Raw genomic sequence first — 18,855 nt, forward strand, 5'->3', positions numbered from 1 at the left:
GGATCGGGAGTTGTTTCGTTTTGTAGCTTCTCTTTGGTTTTTCTCTTGAGTGTGGCAATGCAAAGGAGTTTGAATAAGTATGAACCTACTGGATAAACTTGGAATATTTACTCATAAATATCCACCCCATCATGGCATGACTCTAAAAGCATACTTTGTGTAATGCTTCACAGTTGCCCTATTCTTCTGAGGTATTATCCCTGTTTTACTAAGGAAGCTGTCATTGATCCGTTGAAGAAACTTACTGAAATTCACATACTTAACAAAGCAAAATTTTAAGTCCAGATTGCTTCCGAAACCCTGCTGTACTATTTTGTCAAAAACAGAACTGAGATTAAAGCCCAGGAAGTGCAATCCCCCAAGTACACAATGTTTTTTCTTCTTTGATTCCTTATAAAATAAGGAAGCTGCTCTTTAATTGAAAAATATTGACTAGGTAATATAGTCATTGAAAGGAAAGTGAGAAAACCAGAGACAGGCAAGCGAGAAATGAAGGATGGAGACCAGGCAGAGATCCACATGAAAGTTTGTCAAAGCTGACAAAGGCCATCTCACAATAAAGAGAGAGGCCCTAAGATGTTCGGGTGTTCAGCTTTTGTGGGGTAGGTTCTAGAGTTGTAGTTGTGGCGCTATGGGATAGGCTGTGTGTGTGTGTGGGGGGGGGGGTTGTGTCAGAGCTAGGTGGCATGAAATAGCATGGAATTTGCTTAGGGTTATGGTACCATGGAATAGGTCACTAATCAGGGTGGGGGGAGTTCCAGTAAGAGGAAGTACAGGAAAGAGAAACTTATAAGATGGCAGTTAACATTTAAGGTGGCTGCTCAGATGTTAAATCAAGACCCTATAGTCATGTGGTTCAAAATTCAAAGGACATGAAAATCCAGACAATGAAGAGTTTTTCCTGCCCTTGTCCTTCAGACATCTAGTTCCTATACCTGTGAGCATTCACTACTACTATGTGTTCTTCCAGAGATGTTTTGTGCATATGAAAGCAAACACATCCACCCTTTTTACGCAAATAGAAACACACTATGTATTATGCTTAACCTTGCTATTGCACTAAATATATTTTGGAGATTGTTTAGTAGTCCATTAAGGACCTTGCTTCCTTTTAATTTTTGCATAGTTTGTTGAATAAATATCATTTCATGGATATCTGTTTCCAGTATTTTGCTATAAACTGTCACAAAAATAATGCATATGTTTGAAGACATAATATGTTGATATTATAAGTACTGAATTACTGCTTTAAAGGAAATGTGCAAACGTGGAATATATCTTTAAAACATAAAGGGAATGTGCAGTTGAATTTCACTAGTATTCTTCAAAGAGGTTTTTACCTACCAGCAATGTATTAGAGTATCTATTTCCCATCAGTCTCAACAAAACAAATATGTTGTCAAAGTTTTTTATCATTCCCAATCTGGTATGTGCAATACATTATTTTTAATTTACTTTCAAAACATAAACTTTAAGTTTTTAGGACAGTTTTAAATTTGCATAAACATATTACAGTGTTCCATATGCCTCCACTCAGTTGCCCTTAATGTTAACATCTTACGTAACTTGGGTACATTTGTCACTACTATAGAAACTTATTATTAATAGAGTGCATAGTTTATTTACATCAACTTAGTTTTTATCTAGTGTTCTCTTTTTTAATATTTACTTTTTAGTTGTACACAATACCTTTATTTTGTTTATTTACTTTCATGTGATGCTGAGGATCGAACCCAGGGCCTTGCACGTACTAGGCGAGCACTCTACCGCTAAGCCACAACCCCAGCCCTCTAGTATTATTTTTTTGTTCCAGGATCTTATCCAGGACACCACATTACATTTAGTTAATCATATCTCCCTGGGTTTCTCGTGGCTGTGACAGACTCAGACTTTCCTTGTTTTTGATGATGACCTTGATGGTTTGGGGGATTACTAGTAGTATAGTTTGAAATTTCCATCTCACTTATAAGTAAATATCTTTTTTTTTTTTACGTACATGATAATAATGGAATGCCTTACACTCATTATTACCCATTTACAGCACAATTTTTCGTAACTCTGTGTATAAAGTATGTTTACGCCAAAATTATGCCATTATATATGTATTCTTTTTTTGCATTGCAATTCTTAATACACATATATACCACAATTTTTCATATCTCTTTGTATATAAGGTATGTTGACACCAAATTCAAATCTTCATACATATATTTTGTATAATGATGACCATCACATTCCCCAATCCTTGCTTTTCACATACTTAAGGATGTACATTTCCTTTTGGGGGACTAAGAGACCATGCTTTTAACCACCATATTATACCTCTTTTTTGATTCATCATAATTACCAATAAAACATTCAAGAGCTTGAATACACAATTTCTGACTTCAAATTGAGAGAACTTAGAATTCCCTCTTACAAATACAAGAGGACAATTAATGCAAGCGATTTTTTCATACTTTACCTTCATGGTTATAATACAGAGGATTGACTAGAGGGTTTGTTGGAAACAGAGGTAGGCCATATAAAACCTTGAAAGGGAAGCAGTGTTGCCAGCCATGGTGGTGGAAGCCTATGAACCCAGTGGCTTGAGAGGCTGAGGCAGGAGGATGACAAATTCAAAGCCAGCGTCAGCAATTTTGCGAGGCCCTAATCAATTTAGAGAGACCCTGTCTCAAAACAAAAGGGCTGGGGATGTGGCTCAGTGGTTAAACACCCCTGGGTTCAATCCCCCGTACCAAAAAAAAAAAAAAAAAAAGTAATGTTGATAGGGGTTACAGTATCAGTAACTTACTGATACTGGATGAAAGAGTCAAGAAGTCCTAGCTGACTCCCAGGTTTATGAGATGTATATTTGGGGTGTTATCTTTAACTTAAAATAGACCGGTCACTGGAAACCTACTTTCTGTCTCCATTTCTATAAGGCTCTGTGCTACTACAACTCCCAGAGGCCCACGCTCCACCACAATCCCCTTCGAGTCTGCCGCGCAGAGTTCTGGGACATGAGGTCCCTGACCTATTTGCCCAAGTTAGTAATAAAGGCCTGTGGAAACATGAAGAGGTAAGGGCTTGTCGGAGTTGCCAGAGACAAGCGGAGCTCTTTTTTTTTTTTTTTTTTTAACATTTGCTTTGAAAATGGCTTTTGTTACTTTGTGTCACAATTTTGGGAAGCGGTTTCTTGTGAACGGGAAGACAAAGGTGAAGGGAGGAGGGAAGAAGGGCTTGTTGGGTCAGCTGGGCGAAGTTCGGGAAGGTCCGCGACCAGGGTGGTTTCGGTAGGAATGCCTTCCCGGCTTAGGCCCCAGGAGCTGGCTGGGTACTGCGGATACTTTGTGTTTCAGACTGACCCACCCAGGCAAAAGGGTGCTGGTTGACAATTCTCAGCGCCAGGGATACCCAAGGCGGCTCCTCCCTGGCCCGCCATACCTTCGCCTCATGAGCCCAGGGGTGCTCAGGGTGGATGCATTTATTTGCACTGTCTGGGTGTTGAAGGATACTTGCTGGAACCACGAAACCATGTAGCATTTTCAAAGGTTACAGTAAGAGATTGATACTTTCTTTCTCCAAATTTGAAAGGAAAGCCCAAATGGGCTGGATGTGTTACAGGAAAAGAAAGGCATTGCTCCGCTCAGTTCCCCCTACTGGTTCTTCAGTAAATTAACCTTGGTGGTCATTGTTGAGAACCTGTGCCTCATTATTTTGACAGAACAAAGACTTTAAAAAGGATCCTCATTAAATTACTTTGATATTGACTCTGCAAGAGTGATCATGCAGGAACAGTTCTTCTGCACCCTCGGTTTCTTTTTCTTTTTTTAAATATTTATTTTATTATTATTATTATGTGTGTGTGTGTGTGTGTGTGTGTGTGTGTGTGTGTTTGTGTGTGTTTTACTGGGGTTTGAAGCTAGGGCCTTGAGCATGCTAGGCAAGCACTCTGTCACTGAGCTACATCCCCAGCCCTTCTAATTTTATTCCCAGACATGGTCTGGCTAAATTGCTGAGACTGGACTGGAACTTGGAATCATTCTGCCTCAGCCTCCCCGAATAGCTGGAATTTCCTTGCATCTTTGAAGAAACTGGTTCTCATTTTCCCTGTCTTTTAAATTATTCAATGATATATCTCATACGTGCAAAATAATGTTTATTTATTTAAAGAATAACCATAAAGGCTTGTATCAACTACCAGTTTAAGAAATAGGATATTGTTAGTACCTTAGAAGTTCTTTGTGTCCCCTTCCTGATTTTTTCTGCCCTCATTCTTTCGTCCCCCATGATGACTGATATCCAGAATGTTATATTAATTTATTCCCTTGTTGTTTTTTTTAAAGATTTTTCACATATGAATTTAGCCCTAAACAGTTTATACATAGTACCAGGGGCAAAGCTTTCTTTCTTAGAGACACATCTTCAAAACAAGAAAAAAAGGGAGTAAGATCATCTTCAGGCTACCACAATTCACAGGAATTGTACCATTATAAGAGGCACAATAAAAGTCATTGGCAATTTCTCACATTTTGTTACTAGCCTGAAGCACAACTGCAAATTTTCATAGTTTTTACCCATTTTCAACTTTATACGAATGGAGACATATTAATTTTTCTGTGACTTGTTTATTTTAACTCAACATTTCTTTTTGAGATTCATGTGTGTTGATGTGTTTAGCTATGATTTATTCATTTGAAAAAAAAAAGACCTTTAAACTTAGCAAGAACTTTGGGAATTCTAAATAATCAACAAAATTGTGATTTTTAAATTGATTTTATTTTTAAATGCAAAACAGTGGAATGCATTGCAATTATTATTACACATATAGAGCAAAATTTTTCTTATCTCTGTATGTAAAGGATGTTCACACAAATTCATGTCTTCATACATGTACTTTGGATAATGATGTCCATCACATTCCACCATCATTGCTATCCCCCTGTCCCCTCTCTTCCCCTCCCACCCCTCTGCCCTGTCTAGAGTTCATCTGTTCCTCCCATGCTACCCCTCCTTCCCCTACTATGAGTCAATCACCTTATATCAGGGAAAACATTCAGCATTTGTTTTTTTGGAATTGGCTAACTTCATTTAGCATTATCTTCTCCAGCTCCATCCATTTACCTGCAAATGCCATGATTTTATTCTCTTTTATTGCTGAGTATTATTCCATTGTGTATATATGCCACTTTTTTAATCCATTCATCTACTGGAGGGCATCTAGGTTGGTTCCACAGTTTAGCTACTGTGAATTGTGCTGCTATAAACATTGACGTGGCTGTGTCCATGTAGTATGCTGTTTTTAAGCCCTTTGGGTATAGACCGAGGAGAGGGATAGCTGTGTCAAAAGGTGATTCCATTCCCAGTTTTCCAAGGAATCGGCATACTTCTCTCCATATTGGCTGCACCAATTTGCAGTCCCACCAGCAATGTATGAGTGTGCCTTTTCCCCCACATGCTCGCCAACACTTATTGTTGTTTATCTTCTTAATAGCTGGCGTTCTGACTGGAGTGAGATGAAGTCTTGGAATAGTTTTGATTTGCATTTCTCTAATTACTAGACATGATGAGCATTTTTTTCATATATTTGTTGATTGATTGTAAATCCTCTTCTGAGAAGTGTCTGTTCAGGTCCTTGGCCCATTTAATGATTGGGTTATTGGTTTTTTGGTGTTTAGTTTTTTGAGTTCTTTATATACCCTAAAGATTAGTGTTCTATCTGATGTGTGAGGAGTAAAAATTTGCTCCCCAGATGTAGGCTCTCTATTCACCTCACAGTTTTTTTTTTTTTTTTTTTCTGAGAAGAAACTTTTTAGTTTGAGTCCATCCCATTTATTGATTCTTGGTTTTAATTCTTGCGCTATAGGAGTCTTATTAAGGAAGTTGGGGCCTAATCCCACATGTTGAAGATTAGGACCTAGTTTTTCTTCTATTAGATGAAGAGTCTCTGGTTTTATTCCTAGGTCCTTGATCCACTTTGAGTTGAGTTTTGTGCATGGTAAGAGATAGGGGTTTAATTTCATTTTGTTGCATATAGATTTCCAGTTTTCCCAGCACCATTTGTTGAAGAGACTCTTTTCTCCAATGCATGTTTTTGGCTCCTTTGTCTAATATAAGATAATTGTAATTTTGTGGGTTAGTCTCTGTGTCCTCTATTTTGAACCATTGGTCTACCAATCTGTTTTGGTGCCAATACCATGCTGTTTTTGTTACTGTTGCTCTGTAGTATAGTTTAAGGTCTGATATAGTGATGCCACTTGCTTCACTCTTCCTGCTAAGGATTGCTTTACCTATTCTGGGTCTCTTATTTTTCCAGAAGAATTCATGATTGCTTTTTCTATTTCTATGTGATTTTTAAAGGATTTTTTAAAAAAGTGTTGTATCTAAAAATATTTTAGAATTTTCCAAGATAGGGCCAAGTCTTACTTGAGCAAGGGATTTTGCTTATAATTATAGGGTTTTCCCCTAGATATTATTATATCTTTACTAGGAAAGGGCAATTTTATAAGAAAGACACTTAAAATTTTTAAATTTATTTTCCTCATGGAGTTAACTCACTTTTTGTGTTCAGTTTTTTTATAATCAATTGTTGCATGCTTAAATAGTCCTATTTTTTTTTTTTACATTCTAATAAGAGCTTTCACATATTTAAGGTTAGTTAGCTCATGTTAGTCATTATCTAGATGTCTGCATAGTGATGCCTAGGCTATAAAATATTATGATCCTCTTTGTATTTCTTTTTAAACTTTCTCCTTTAGACATCTTCTCTCATAACTCATCTTCTCCATAAAGATGACTCCAGATTTCCATGTTCAACCTTAGAATCTCCTCTATGAAACTTTTCTTTCAGCCAATCACTTATGCTGTTACCTCTACCTCAATGTATTCAGAGCATTCCTGATACTTCATGCTGGTGTTTGAATTATAATAGATAGTTGACTCAACATGATTGCAATAATACTTATTTCCCCAAGTCATTGACTCCATCTGGACCTTCTTTTCTTCATTGATACTGTCATTGTGTTTGTTACATGGTTTGAATTTTGGGGATTATCTTTGACATCCTTACCCTTCCCTACTTCAAAGGCCTCTCTCATCTAACCATTCTATTTCATTTCTACTATTATCACTTTGTTTTGGGTCTTCATCACCTCATACTTCAATGGTTAATTATTTCTTCAGGTTTCTTTCCTTCTAATGTATGTGGCATATTATAACCACATTCATATTCCTAAACCATTGCTTGTACTATGTCACCTAATTGCCTGATAAATTACTTTTTAATGCCTACACATTAATGTCCAGGCCGTTTAGTTGGTTTTTGTAAGGTCATTCACAGTACAAATTGAAATTGAAATTGAAATTCCAGTTATCCTCCAGTATGTATTTCTGTCTCTTCACACTTGTTTTCTAGTTATCCTTTTCATTACAACCAGTATTTCAAATGCCACTTTAAAAATACCTTTCTGAAGATTTCACTTACCACCCTAGCTTCCAACTAATCTTCTATGATCTCTTAACAATTTGACATACTGTGCTGTATATCATTATTAATTCATATTTTTTTTGTTCCCTCAAGCACATGCACACAACACAAACATATATTTCTTCTTCCTAACTAGATTATAAGCTTCTTGATGCTAGATACTGTTATCAATATCTTTGAGTTACATCAATACCTAGCACAATGCCTTCTGTGTGAGTAGGTATTTAGTAAATGTTTGTAGAATGAATGATGAAGTACAATGGATGATTAAAGAAGTTTCTGAACAAATGGGGTCACTAATTAATGATAGATAATATAGGTATGGAATATATATTCAATTCCCTATCTCTTCTTTTTTCTGTATGTATTGGTATGTCTCCTCCAGGGTAAACAGCTGTGTGAAGAGTGATGAGCATGTCCTGGAGGAACTGGAAACAGAAGGGGAGAGGCAGCTGAAAAGCCTCCTTCAACATCAACTTGATACTTCTGTCTCCATTGAAGAGTAAGTATTGATTTTCCAAACAGGTAGAGTATCCTAGACCCTCACTTCAAAGTGACAGACTCCTCTTAAAGCCTGAAAGGAACACTGCACTTTCTCTCTCCCACTTTCTTTAGCAGACTTCTATGCATCAATAAATGTTTATATATATATATTTTTTTCTGATTTATATATATATATATATATATATATATATATATATATATATATATATATATTAATCAGAATTAATCTTTTTCTTCCTGAGGGAAGCTTCCATATCCACCAAGTCTGAGCTAGTACCTTTTCTATGCCCTACTACACCCTGTATTTTTTCCACCATAGCATTTATAACTCGATACTGTCATTGCCTCTTTATTTTCCTATCAGTATTCTTTCACAGTATTCTTTCTCTCTCTCTCTCTCTCTCTCTCTCTCTCTCTCTCTCTCTCTCTCTTTTGCTATTAAATCCTCAGTACACAGCACACATCTGATGCATAGAAGGACTCAGTAAATGTTCATTAATTTATTCATTGATTAGTTCTGGATGAAGGGACTATTGATGGAGTTCCATTTTGTTGCAGTTGGGCTTCAGGCTAGTAACAGAATGTGAGAAATTGCCAATGACTTTTATTGTGCCTCTTATAATGGTACAATTCCTGTGAATTGTGGTAGCCTGAAGATGATCTCACTTCCTTTTTTTCTTGTTTTGCAGATGTGTCTCTAAGAAAGAGAGCTTTGCCCCTGGTACTATGTACAAACCTTTTGGAAAGGAAGCAGCTGGAACTATGACTTTGTCCCAGTTCCAGACACTACATGAAAAGGACCAAGAAACTGCTTCTCTCAGGGAACTAGGACTCAATGAAACAGAAATCTTAATCTGGAAGAGCCATGTTTCAGGTGAAAAGGTAAGTGGGTTATTGTTTTTCAGGAGAATAAAAAGCAGGATCTGTTCATTTTGGCATTGGGGAGTTTTGCATTTTTAGTTCCACAAAACTGAGCTTTGTGTCTGAATCTTCTTTGTTTTTTAGGATAGGGACATTGGTGAAAGAGGACCTTTTTTTTTTTTTTTTTTTTAACTTCTTAGCTAACACTTTAAATAAACACTTTCAATTTCTGTGTCCTGATCATCTTTTTCTTACTTGAAGCACCAGATCATCACTTTCAGGTGTGTCCTCTGATTTGTCATTTCATTTCCCTGGTTTCAGAGGACAAGGCTGAGGGCAACTCCTGAAGCAATACAGAACCGTCTTCAAGATATTGAAGAAAGAATCTCTGAGCGTCAGCGTATTCTTCGCCTGCCACAGAGATTTTCAAAGAGCAAACAGCTGACCCGGCGAGAAATGGAAATAGAAAAGTCTTTATTTCAGGGAGCTGATCGTCACTCCTTTCTTAAGGCTCTTTATTATCAAGGTATGTGAGCTTCACTGACTTATATATAGTCTTTCACTGACAGAAAGATTTAACATCAGTCATTAGATATAAAGAATTAGTGAATAGAGTAGGGGAAAGACAGGCTATTACTACTCTTGAATGTATAGTCCCATGAAAGAGACAAATATCTGCAGTTAGTTGCATGACAACATGGAAATTAGGAAATTATTATATAGACTTGAATCAAATTCTGAGGAAACACAGAAAATAGAGCACCTAAGTCCAGGTGGGGGAGTCAGAAGTTGGCACTTGTACTGTCTTGATGGATCAACAGGCATTTTTCAGGTAAAGGGGAAAGAGCGTTATAAGATAGTGAATAGGAACAGGATTGTTGAAGGGACCTGGTATGTCTGGGGAACAATGAAAAGTTCAGTGTGGCAGGGGTACAGGAAGTGGCAGGGAATGACAAGGGATGACACAGAAAAGTGAGGCAAGGCTAGGTAGGGTAGTTAGGCTGAAATATAAATTAATATTATACATATATATGTGTGTGTATTAATCAGAATTAGTTTAATGGATTGATTTTACTAGGCACTGTGGGAGGTGCACAGAAACTTAAGAAATAATTCTTGACCTTGTGCCAAGTACAATGTGGTTGGAAATATAAATGTATACCATTTAGTAAAAATGCAAGATACAGTTGCTAAGTGCTATGGGAGTTCAGAGTTTTATTGCTGTGAATGAAGAATGCCTTTCAGAGGAGGTAAGATTTAATTTTTTAATACTACCTATTTAGAAAGGAGAAGGAATGACATTTGATTTGCAGGAGTTGATGTGAGCACTATTGACTGGGAGAGTTATAAGATGCAAAATTGGAAATATAATAATTTTGGGCTTTATTTGGTTGGTAGTTTATAGCTATATAGATTTAATTTTTAGCTAATCTGAATATAGTTAGAAGTTTTCAAGTCAGGAGTAAAATGTTAAAAGCCATGTGGTAGCCAGTAATTAGAACTTGATAAGGAAGTACTAGAAGCAGAGAGAATGGTTAGGAGGGATTGTAGTCTTTGAAACATGAAGATTTGGACTAGATTGGTGAGAGCGGAATTGGAAAGACAGGTAGATTTAATTATAAGATACATTACAAAGGGAGAATTGATAAACCTTATTGTCTGAAGATGAAGGAAGAAGGTCAATGGAAGGGAATATGTCAAAGATAACCCAGATGTTTCAAGGCTGTGCGACTTAACAGTTATTGGCAAAACCAAGAATGCTTTTATGGGGAAATTTTGAGGAAAGATGATGAATTTGACTTAAACATGTTGAAATTTTGAGAGTGGCATGATCATTGCTTGCAGATATCAAGGAGACAGAAATAAAGCAGTAAAACTCAGGAAAGAGGTCAGAAGTAGATATGTAGAATTGGGAATCGTTTCTGCTTCAGTCATGTTAAAATCATGAGAATGATTAAATGCTATGTTAGATAGACTGTAGACATGGCAGAGCAGTGATGAAGGAAGGAATGAAAAATGAACAGTTGCCTTTTGTGGAGAGAGATTATGGCATACTGATTATAAACATAGGCTCTGGAGGCAAACTGCCTGGGAAAATCCTGGCTCCCCCACTTATTAGCTATGAGATGCTAGGCAAGTTACCTCTGTAGGCTTCAGTTTCTTCATCAGTGAAGTGAGAATATTAATAGTAGTTATATTACAGGGTTGTTAGGATTAAGTGAGGTAATACATGTAAATCACTTAGAGTAGTACCTGGATTTGGGTGGGGGTTGGGGGGGGGTTTATGAATCTGTTCTGTTTTCTATCTTTGAAACTCCTTGCTTTAAACCTTCACAGCATACCACAAAAAGCCAAGTGCAGACAAGTACATGACCTCAATGAAGAGGAAGATAAAATTAGGCACAAAAGGCAAGTCGAGAGTTTTCTTATAGTGTTAGATTTAGGAATGTAACCTAGGGTCCCAGACTTCTAAGTTGAACACCTATTTAATTCCATATTCAGTATATAACAATGATCAGCATGTAACAATGATCCAGAGAGAACATATTATCCTTAATGAAATATTAAAGAGAAGAATTAGTAGAAGTTGTAAAACTTTTACATGTAGTGCTGTTTTAATCTCTATACCTTTAAGTTATTATAACAGACATAAATTGACCTTACTGATTTTTAGATCCCATTTCACAAATAATTTTGAATATTTTATTAATTAGTAAAGTATGAATATTGATGATTATGATGATGATGATATAATATTTAATATTTTGTTTTTGAAATGAATTTGCAATAAAATTGCATGGGGCTTTTTTGGTGTATAGTTCTATGAATTGTTAATCATGTAGATTCATGTAACCACCACCACAGTTAGCAGAGAGAACAGCTCCATCACAATGAAAAACTACCTCATACTATTTCTTTCTAGTCACTCCCAACCCCCACCCATAATTCCTGGCAATCACTGATCTGTTCTCCATCACTTTAGGTGTGTCTTTTAGAGACTGTCACATAAATGAAATCATGTAATGTGTAACTGTGAGACTGGCTTCTTTCACTAAGCATAATATCTTTGAGACTCATTCAAGTTGTTGTATGTATTAACAGTTCATTCATTTTGTGGAATCATATTTCACTGTCTGAATATTCCAAAGTTTGTTTGTCCATTCACCCATTGAAGTGAGTTTGGGTTGTTTCCAGGTATGCTGGTTATGAATAATACTGATATAAACACTTTTGTACAGGTTTTTGTGTGAACATAAGTTTTTATTTCTCTAAGGTAAATATCTAGAAGTGGGATTACTGGGTCATATGGTAAGTGTACATTTAACTTTATATGAAATTGCCAAACCATTCTCTAGAGTGGCTATACCATTTTGCATTCCCACCAACAATGTATGAGAGTTCTGGTTGCTCTACATCTTTGTCAGCACTTGGTATTGTCAGTATTTATTTTAGTTGTTCTGAGAGGTGTGAAGTGGTACCTCATTGTTGTTTTAAGTTGCATCTTCTTAATGGCTAATGTTGTTGAACATCTTTTCATGTGCTTATTTGCCATATTTATATCCCATTTGCTAATGTATCTGTTTGAATCTTTGGCCATTTTGTCATTAGGTTGTTTATTTTCTTCCTCATGACTTTTGAGCATTCTTTGTATATTCTAAGCAATCTTCTATTGGATATGTGATTTATATTTTCTCCCAGTCTATAGCTTGCTTTTTCATTCTCTTAACAGTGTCTTTTATAGAATGAATTTTTGTTCTTACTGTGATAAAAATATATGTAACAAAGTTTACAATTTTAACCATTTTAAGTGTATAGTTCTGTGGTATTAAATATATTCCCATTTTCCTGTAACTATCACTACCATTTATCTCGAGAACTTTTTAACTCTGTACCCATTAAATACTACCTTCCTTATTTTCCCCTTCCCCAGTTTCAGGCAACCTCTATTCTACTTTCTGTCACTATGAATTTGACTAATTTTGGTACCTCATATAAGTAGAAGCACATAGTATTTGTCCTTTGTGATTGGGTTATTTTACTTAGAATAAGTCTTCAAGTTTTTTTTTTTTTTTTTTTTATGTTGTAGCATGTGTCAGAATTTCCTTCCTTTTTAAGGCTGAAGAAAATTCCATTGTATGTATGTACCACTTTTTAGAAATCTCTTTAATTGTGAGTGACACTTAGGTTACTTCCATGTTTTAGCTATTGTGAATAATGCTTCTATGAACATGATTATACATGTTTGAGTATTTACTTTTTTTTTTTTTTTTTTTGTACCTGGGGATGAGCCACATCCACAGCTCTTTTTATTATTTTTTTTTATTTTGACAAGGACCTCACCAAATTGCTGAGGCTGACTCTGAATTTGGGATCCTCTGGCCTCAGCCTCCCAAGTTGCTGGGATTACAGGCATGTACCATCATGACTGGCTTCCTTTCTTTTTTATATATACTCAGAAGTGTAATTACAGGATTATATGGTAATTCTACATTTATTTTTTGAGGGACCATCATATCATTTTCAGTAGACATTGTGACACTTTACATTACTACCAGCAATGCACAAGGGTTTCCATTTCTCTTCACCATCACTAATATGACTTGTTATTTTCTGTTTTCCTTTTTGGATAATAGTTAATGGGCATGAAGTGGTATCTCATTGTGGTTTTGGTTTTCACTTTCCTAATGATTCATACTGTTGAGCATCTTTTCATATACTCTTTAGCCAACTGTGTATCTTCTTTGAATAAATGTATGTTCAAGTCTCTTGGTTGGTTTTAAATGAATTACTTCTTCATTTGTTGATGAAGTTATAGGAGTTCTATATATATTCTAGTTACTAATTCCTTATCAGATATATGATTTGCAAATATTTTTCCCTGCTTCTTGGGTTGCCTTTTTACTCAATGGTATTCCTTGATGCACAAAGTTTTAAATTTTGATGAAGTCCAATTCATCTATTTTTCTTTTGTTGTCTGTGCTTTTGATGTTACATATAAGAAATTATTAGCAAATCCAATATCCTGAAACTTTCCCTATGTGTTATTTTCTGAGCTTCCACACTTTTAGCTATTTTACTTAGGTCTTTGATTCATTTCAAGGTTTTTTGTTGTTTGGGTATAATGTAAGTATCCAACTTAATTTTTTCTTGTCCATATCCTGTTTTCACAGTAACATTTTTTGAAAAGACTGTTCTTTTCACAATGAAGGATCTTGACACCCTGTTCAAAAATCATTTTACTATATGGATGAGAGTTTATATCTGAGATCTCTATTCCACTGGAATATATTTCTTTGTTATGCCAGTACCACACTATTTTAATTACTGTTGCTTAGTAGTAAGTTTTGAAATCAGGAAGAATGTAACTGCCAATTTTGTTTTTTTCTTTTTCAACATTATTTTGGCTGTTTGAGGTACCCTTAAGATTCCATAAGAACTTTAGGGTAGATTTTGTATTATTGCAACAAAAAAAGGGTCATTGAAATTTTGGTAGGAGGTATGAAAGTGTGAATAATTTGGGTTAGTATAAACATCTTAAGTGTATTAAGTCTTCAATAGATTAACATGGGATGTTTTTCTATTATTTGCATCTTCTAAATTCTTTCAGCAACATTTTAGTTTTCAGTGTATAAGTCTTGTACCTCAGAGCAAATTTTTTTAACTCTTATAAAATCTAGTTTGTAGTTTCTTTCATGGATCATGCTGTATGGGTGGGTGGGTACGGATGTGTGTGCATGTTAAGAACTCTGCCTCATACCTGTTTATGAAAAAGACCTTTTTCTATGTTTTCTTCTAACATTTTTATAGTTCTACATTTTACATTTAGATGTATAGTCCATTTTGATTTAATATTTTAGATGTGAGGTTTTTATAAAATTCATTTATTTGCCTATCATTGTCCATTTGTTTCAGTACCAATTGTTAAAGAGAGTATTCTTTCTCTATTTACCTATCTTTGCATTTTTTTCAGAAATTAATTGGTCATATTTGTGTGTTAATATTTAATATAAATACAGGTGAAAAATAATTCCCCTCTGAAGAGCAGAAATGAGACAAGGATGTCTGCTCTTCCACTTCTCTTATTAAAGTTGGTTCTGACAGGTTTTGCCAGTTTTCTGATTGCTTTTTTGTAGGAAATTGTCATGGTGCCTATTCCATCCTCTATTTTCAGTGACATTATCTCTCTTACTGGCATCTGAAGTTTGTGATTTGAATGTAGCCTAACTTATTAACTTTTTATGGCTTCTGTTTTAGTTTTATAATGAAGATTCTTTCTATCCCAGTGTCGCACAGATGTTTTTCATGTGTTCTGAAAGATTATAGTTTTAGCTCATACATTTATGTCTATGAACCATTTAAAAATTTTTTTAGTTGTAGATGGACACAATAACTTTATTTTATTTATGTGGTACTGAGGATCAATCCCTAGTGCCTCACACATGCTAGGCAAGCCCTCTACCACTGAGCCACAACCCCAGCCCTTATGAACCATTTTAAATTAATTTTTTGCATATAATGTAGGTTAGAGTTACATAAAGTTCTCTCTACATATAATTTTTCTGTGTGTAAAATTATGTTGGGGCTGGGGCTATGGCTCAGCAGTAGTGCACTTGCCTGGCATTTGTGAGGCACTGAGTTTGATTCTTAGCACGGGGTATAAACAAATAAAGGTCTATCAACAACTAAAAAAAAAATTATGTGTGTATATACATATGTGTGTATAGAGTATATATATACACATACATATATATTATACATGTATGCATATATATGTATAAAATTGTCCTAGTACTTTTATATGAAAAGACTATCCTTTTCCTTTGAATTGTCTTGACACCTTCATGTAAAATCAATTAACCAAGAGTATAAGGCTTTTAAGTTGTTTTTCTTTCTCTTTATTTTCAGCAATTTGATTGTGCCATGTCTGGAAGTAAGTTCTTTATTTCAAATTTTAGACTTTTATTCTTTCTGCCTGCTACTTTTTAACTTTTCACAGTCTTCAAACATATCAAACATTCTCTCCAAGTTTTATTAGTCTATTCAGTGGGAGAGATAGGGTGAAGTATTTATATTTTATCATACCCATAAACAGTAGTCCTAATAGCTAATATTCATGCCAGTCCTTGTTCTAAGCATAACTCCAAATTAATGTGTTTAACTTTACAACAAGCCCATGAGATACTGGCAGTATTATACCCATTTTACAGACTAAAAATTTGAACTTCAAAGGAGGATAAGTGACTTTTCAACATCAGTTATTAAGTCACCATGCTGAGACAAATCCATGACCTTATTACATCTTGACCACAGCACTTGCATATGTAATTTGAAAAGATTTATTGGTTTATTAAATCTGGCTTTAATATATCTTAAAACAGATTTTTTTTTCAAATTATAGTGTCCCATTTTCTAACTTCAACTCAGTAGAAAAACAAGATATATTTCTCTAGAAATATACTTCTGAAATAAATTCTAGCATATACTTTCAGACCACATTATTTTTCTTATCCTTCTGGGTCTCATAATTCTCTTACCCCCATATACCCTCTATTAAATGCTGTTAAAAATCTCCAGTTCCTTGACTCTTTTTATTTTCTCCCAATCTGCAAACCCCAACTTGCTTCCTCTTCCTTTCTAATCTTTCTTAGATTCCATTGTCCATGATTTAACCACATTGTTGCCAATGAATCATTGTCCTTCCTTGACTGTATCATCACCTAGAAAAACTTCAGCCCTGAATCAATGTAACTAATTACCTTCTTTGTTGTTGCACCATACCTTCTGAGCTCTACTAGAGAAAAATCATATAACTTTGTTCTTCAGTGCCTTTACAAGTTCCTCATCTCTGATAATGTCTAGAAATTTCTCTTGTGTTTGGCAGGCTAACTTCTAGACCCTGTCAGCTCTCTTTCATTCCTTATCAATACAGCACTATTTTAGATCTTCATTATTCTTTTTTTAATTTTTTTTATTGGTTGTTCAAAACATTACAAAGCTCATGACATATCATCTTTCATACATTTGATTTAAGTGGGTTATGAACTCCCATTTTTACCCCAAATACAAATTGCAGAATCACATCGGTTACATATCCACATTTTTACATAATGCCATAGTAGTGACAGTTGTATTCTGCTACCTTTCCTATCCCCTACTATCCCCCCTCCCCTCCCCTCTCCTCTTCCCTCTGTACCCCATCTACTGTTGTTCAATTCTCTCCCTTGTTTTTTATTCCCCCCCTTTCCCCTCACACCTCTTATATGTAATTTTGTGTAACAATGAGGGTCTCCTTCCATTTCCATACAATTTCCCTTCTCACTCGTCTCGGTTTAATGTTAATCTTTTACTCATGCTCTTCCTCCCTGCTCTGTTCTTAGTTGCTCTCCTTATATCAAAGAAGACATTTGGCATTTGTTTTTTAAGGATTGGCTAGCTTCACTTAGCATAATCTGCTCTAATGCCATCCATTTCCCTGCAAATTCCATGATTTTGACATTTTTTAGTGCTGCGTAATACTCCATTGTGTATAAATGCCACATTTTTAAAATCCATTCATCTATTGAAGGGCATCTAGGTTGGTTCCACAGTCTAGCTATTGTGAATTGTGCTGCTATGATCATTGATGTGGCAGTATCCCTATAGTACGCTCTTTTAAGGTCCTCAGGGAATAGTCCGAGAAGGGCGATTGCTGGGTCAAATGGTGGTTCCATTCCCAGCTTTCCCAGGAATCTCCATACTGCTTTCCAAATTGGCCTCACCAATTTGCAGTCCCACCAGCAGTGTACAAGTGTACCCTTTTCCCCACATCCTCGCCAGCACTTATTGTTGTTTGACTTCATAATGGTTGCCAATCTTACTAGAGTGAGATAGTATCTTAGGGTGGTTTTGATTTGCATTTCTCTGACTGCTAGAGACGGTGAGCATTTTTTCATGTACTTGTTGATTGATTGTATGTCCTCCTCTGAGAAGTGTCTGTTCAGGTCCTTGGCCCATTTGTTGATTGGGTTATTTGTTATCTTATTGTTTAATTTTTTGAGTTCTTTGTATATTCTGGATATTAGGGCTCTATCTGAAGTGTGAGGAGTAAAAATTTGTTCCCATGATGTAGGCTCCCTATTTACCTCTCTTATTGTTTCTCTTGCTGAGAAAAAACTATTCAGGTTAAGTAAGTCCCATTTGTTGATTCTTATTATTAACTCTTGGGCTATGGGTGTCTTATTAAGGAATTTGGAGCCCAACCCCACAATATGTGGATCGGAGCAAACTTTTTCTTCTATGAGATGCAGAGTCTCTGATTTGATATCAAGCTCTTTGATCCATTTTCAGTTAACTTTTGTGCATGGCGAGAGAAAGGGGTTCAGCTTCATTTTGTTGCATATGGATTTCCAGTTTTCCCAGCACCATCTGTTGAAGATGCTATCCTTCCTCCATTGCATGCTTTTAGCCCCTTTATCAAATATAAGAAAGTTGTAATTTTGTGGATTGGTTTCTGTGTCCTCTATTCTGTACCATTGGTCCACCCGCCTGTTTTGGTACCAGTACCATGCTGTTTTTGTTACTATTGCTCTGTAATACAGTTTGAAATCTGGTATTGCTATACCTCCAGATTCACACTTCCTGCTTAGAATTGCTTTTGCTATTCTGGGTCTTTTGTTTTTCCATATGAATTTCATAATTGCTTTATCTATTTCTGCAAGAAATGCCATTGGGATTTTGATTGGCATTGCATTAAACCTGTAGAGAACTTTGGGTTATATCGCCATTTTGATGATGTTAGTTCTGCCTAACCATGAACAGGGTATATTTTTTCCCTCTTCTAAGATCGTCTTCTATTTTTCTCTTTAGGGTTCTCTAGTTTTCATTGTATAAATCTTTCACCTCTTTTGTTTGGTTGATTCCCAAGTATTTTTTTTTTTTTTGAGGATATTGTGAATGGAGTGGTTTTCCTCATTTCCATTTCAGAAGTTTTGTTGCTGATATACAGGAATGCCTTTGATTTATGCGTGTTGATTTTATATCTT

At 35.5% G+C, this 18,855-nt stretch overlaps 1 protein-coding gene across 3 annotated transcripts in view; it reads left to right on the forward strand.

Moving 5' to 3' along the window:
• Positions 1 to 3,019: 3,019 nt before the first annotated feature.
• Rbm41 (RNA binding motif protein 41) overlaps positions 3,020 to 18,855 on the forward strand; it is a 76,509-nt gene continuing 60,673 nt past the window's right edge. For 2 of the 3 annotated variants that reach the window (XM_026402662.2, XM_077793851.1), the window contains exons 1-5: positions 3,020 to 3,061; positions 7,854 to 7,970; positions 8,662 to 8,854; positions 9,155 to 9,359; positions 11,171 to 11,242. In XM_026402662.2, the coding sequence (XP_026258447.1) occupies positions 3,054 to 3,061; positions 7,854 to 7,970; positions 8,662 to 8,854; positions 9,155 to 9,359; positions 11,171 to 11,242 (595 nt within the window). In that variant the 5' untranslated portion in view covers positions 3,020 to 3,053. The remainder of the gene's footprint in view (positions 3,062 to 7,853; positions 7,971 to 8,661; positions 8,855 to 9,154; positions 9,360 to 11,170; positions 11,243 to 18,855) is intronic. The other variant, XM_077793850.1, reaches the window with a different exon arrangement.

Source organism: Urocitellus parryii, chromosome X (genome assembly GCF_045843805.1).
Source record: "Urocitellus parryii isolate mUroPar1 chromosome X, mUroPar1.hap1, whole genome shotgun sequence".
Classification (NCBI taxonomy): Eukaryota; Metazoa; Chordata; class Mammalia; order Rodentia; family Sciuridae; genus Urocitellus; species Urocitellus parryii.